The 3,919-nt window shown below is 44.5% G+C and overlaps 1 protein-coding gene across 1 annotated transcript in view; it reads left to right on the top strand.

Moving 5' to 3' along the window:
- DMRT1 (doublesex and mab-3 related transcription factor 1) overlaps positions 1-3,913 on the top strand; it is a gene marked incomplete at both ends in the record, with an annotated part of 52,879 nt that extends 48,966 nt beyond the window's left edge. The window contains one exon of the mRNA XM_010017355.1: positions 3,822-3,913. Coding sequence (XP_010015657.1) covers positions 3,822-3,913 — 92 coding nt within the window. The remainder of the gene's footprint in view (positions 1-3,821) is intronic.
- Positions 3,914-3,919: the final 6 nt, after the last annotated feature.

Here is a 3,919-nt window from a genome sequence, read left to right as displayed (position 1 = left end):
CGGTTCCTGTACACCCTCACACCAAAAATGCAAGCACGCTTTAGGGATGCTTTAATGCCCTCCGGCTGCCAGTGGCAGTCTGGTTCTGCTGCCCTTCATCCTGCACGCATGGCTGTGCTTGCACACGTATGTGTACACGCTAGGAAGAAGAAGTGCATGGGCCTTAGCAGTATGTGTGACTGGCATACTTACTTATTTTCCTTTTTCCTGAAAAAGAAGGTGAAAGAGTTTTAAAAAATGGATTGTACCTTTCAACTTTAAATCTTTAAAAATTGCGCCTTATTGAGAGTTTAATAGTTTTTTAAATGTAAACTTGGGAAAATATTTACTTTTCAAGCATGAATATTGTTCTGCTTTCTCACATCACTGAAAGTGTATTATTCTTTTCAGACCATTGAATTCCAGGGATCACTCATGTTAAAAGTCAATGTGGTTTCCAGTGTCAGAAGATGTAAGGTTTTGTATTTATGGTTGGAATCCCTTCTCACTTCTTTTCCTGTGTGATATTAGCTGAAAAAATTTCAGATTCATATAGCTCAAAAGTATTCAGGTGCCTTCCCAAGGGTAAGAGGTAATTATATCAAGAAATGGTCTTTAAAAACTGTCACAGACCCAATTCTGGTAGTGTTATTTACACGGGTAAGGGTTGTGTAACAACAGTGGGAGGATCAGCCACAAGCCTCAAACAGATGAAACTCATACATTTAAATCAAAAAGAACATGGTTTTTGTTTCTTTGAACTTGGAACTTCTACATTTTATTGCTGTGTGATTAAAACACTGGAACAGAATTGCTCATTTCCTTTTTGCTGCCTTTTTATAGCTACAAGTCCCAATCTGAGTATCTTGCTCTTTATTATCAGCATTGCATCTGCTCACTGCACCTTGGCTTTGGTGACTCACACTGACTGCAGTGGAAGTCTGTCCGAGTAAGCAGTGCAGGTTTAGACACAGGAGTAGCACTCATCTGCTAAAGGTAGTATGTCAGTAGTGCCAGGTTATTTTTAAAATCTATGAGGCTGTTGCTGTATACCCCTGTGCAAAGTCAGAGACCAGCGTATATACCCCAAATTGCTTAACTGTTAAAACTGTGATTAATTTGGAAGTCAGTGGAAAAACAACCCCTGTTTTTAGGTAAGAGCTTCGGGCCCTGAGGCAGTTTGTGGGAGCAACCAGTCAGTGGCTGGAACTGTTTCCATGTAATGACACTACCCATTAGAAGGTCAGTCAGGATGTCTGATGCCCCATGAGAAATACTGGAAGACTGGTGGAGCCCACTGGGCCAGAAGGCTTAGGAGCCAGCACTTGAGGGGCTAAGAAACTGACGTGGGTGTCTGTCTATCAAAAAACTTGCCCTCTGTGTCATTCCCCAGGTTTACACTGAATTAATGCATAGCTGCTAGAAAAATAGAAACATGAAAACAAAGTGGCAGTTTTGCTGTGGTAGGATTTTAACATATGTGCTCTAGCATGTTGCCTGGGTTTTCTGTTGGATCTGTCCATTTACGAAAAAAACTTTCTGTAAGTTTGTCACAGAGATTTATAGATCTCAGTATTTTAAAATGTGCCTTTCCATCACTCCAGGCACATGCACACTAAAAATATTAACAAATCCTTTAAAATGAATAAACCTCTTGCCCATTTGGCTACTCAGCAGTAAACAAAAAATTATCCCCTTTCAACCTCAATCTCTTCCTTCATCCTTTCGTCTCACAGTATGGGAACACAGAGATTCCTGATTCCTTACAGTATGTCCTAAATCTTAACACATTGGGCTTAGCTAAATCAGAGCAGAATGAGGTTTCAGCATCAAGAGGACTGAGCTCTTGAACCAGCCAGCCTCATGGAAGCCACACTACTCTTTGTTTACTATGTAATATAAGATAACCTCATGAAGAAAGAGATGACTCCTGAGATACATGTGGCCAGATCCAACCAAAGCTTGTGTTGTTGGCAGGCAAAACCTAAGGCCCTGAATGACCATTAGGAGCTAGTCTGTCATGCGCGTCAGGAGAGGTGCTGATAGCTGCCTTCTCTGAAGGGGGTTTCCCCCTTTGACAGAGCATCTCTGTTCTGTTGTTTTGTAGTAGTCATGAACCAGTCCAACAAGTTGCTCGCCAGAATAATGAATGGTGTGTGCTTCAGATTGTGCGAGTGTGGTGCAGACTGGGCCACCCAATGAATATGCTTGTGCTGTGAGCCCTTCTCAGGAGGAGGGCCAGCTTCCCTTCTAGAGGAGCAGAAATGTTCCTTTCTTCTTCCACTCATTTTCCCTAACCTGCATGTTTGCATCTGGTTCAAGTCCTAGGAGATCTTAGGCAGTAAAGGCTTATGTCAGCTCTAAGACAATAGTAGAGTCTGCTTTGGTAGGGTGATGTTAGAGCTTTGTTTGTTCCTGACATGTCAAAGTAGAAACTTGCATGAAATCAAGGAGCCAGGTTCATCAGTGTCAAAAATGGGCAAGACTCCCCAAAAGTAACAGAAATTGCTGTTATATCTAGTCACAGAAAAAGTAGGTGGAAATGATACATGAGACCTTAACTCCATAATAATTTTCCATCTCGTAGTAACCCAGGTTGTGTTCAAAATAAGGACAAATCAGGAAGCTGAGCTGCATATGCAAGTTACTGCAGAAATAGATGATACTAGAAATAGAAATGGGATGTTGGTGGGTTTTTTTCAGTGTTTCTAATTTTCCCGGTGATGGGATGGACCTAGATGGCTGCTGCTTTACTTTCCTTGGATCCTGTTGGATTTTCCTGGCTTCAAGCCTGTCTTTTTCTTTCTCATTGAACATCAGATGTGCTAGAAGTCCCCTGTGTCTGCAAGCACCCAAGGCTCAAGTGTGGAGGAGCTGCTCGCTTGGGCACAGCGGTGCATTTTGGGGACAGAGTTTAAGCCTCAGTTCCATGTTCCTTGTTCTTGCACAGTTGCACTAGATTCATCATGGCTTCTAAAAAACGAGCAATGGTTGTAAACAATATTCTCTTTTAAAAGATCACAGCCTGGTAATAGTCCTCACTGAACAGTAAAATCCAGAACGTAGTAAGTATTGATGATTAAGGTGTCAGGGGCCCATGGAGCTCCCACTGTGATTTAGTTCCCTCCGACTGCCTCAACTACTGATGCATTTTGCTAATTACATCATAGATTTTCCTATTGATGAACAGAATCTGAATTAACACGGGAATCACTAATGTTACCCTTTCACTATTATTGTTGTACAAGAAGCCGTGGCAGATGCTGGCAGTTAGTTACACAAACATTAGTATTAACGATTGGCCATTTGGAATTGGTGACAAACTGCCGCCCGCCGGAATCCTGAGCCTGAAACCAATCAGGAAGTTAATGAGGAGAGAAATTACCACTGCAGCTTCCCCTTAATTATATTCACGGTAGGCAGGAAGGGAGTGTTGGGGGTGGATCACAACTCATCTAAGGTTAGGAAGGTCAGAGACCCTTTTACTTCGTTTTTGTATCTACTGCAAATTGCAATGTTGCAACCGTTCCTAGCACTATGTTAGTTTTCAATTCTTTAATATTTGGCCTTGGTGTCGGCCTGCCCGAGCCGGGCCCTTAGGTCTGTGAGCAGGTTAGTTTTGGGGGGGTAAAGGCTTGCGAGCCCCAGACCTCGCTTGTTTCCACCCCACCATCATTACCCCTCTGCGTTGACCTCGGCCAGAGCAGAGAGGACGGCACCCCGTCATGCGGGGGGGCACCCCTCGCCCCTCTTCCCGGGGAGGGGAGCCCCGTGAGAGTCCCCCTGGTCGGGGAGGGGGGCTCAGGCGCTGTGTTCTCTCTCTTTCTCTCCCCCTCTCGCAGTGTTCTCGCCGCCCAGCAGCCAGGACTCCGGCCTGGGGTGCCTGTCCAGCAGCGAGAGCACCAAGGGGGACCTGGAGTGCGAGCCCCCCCCGGAGCCC

This window comes from Nestor notabilis, unplaced genomic scaffold (assembly GCF_000696875.1).
Source record: "Nestor notabilis isolate BGI_N333 unplaced genomic scaffold, ASM69687v1 scaffold18566, whole genome shotgun sequence".
Taxonomy (NCBI): Eukaryota; Metazoa; Chordata; class Aves; order Psittaciformes; family Psittacidae; genus Nestor; species Nestor notabilis.
Note: the sequence above shows the minus strand (reverse complement) of the source record. Positions and strands in the feature narration are given on the sequence as shown.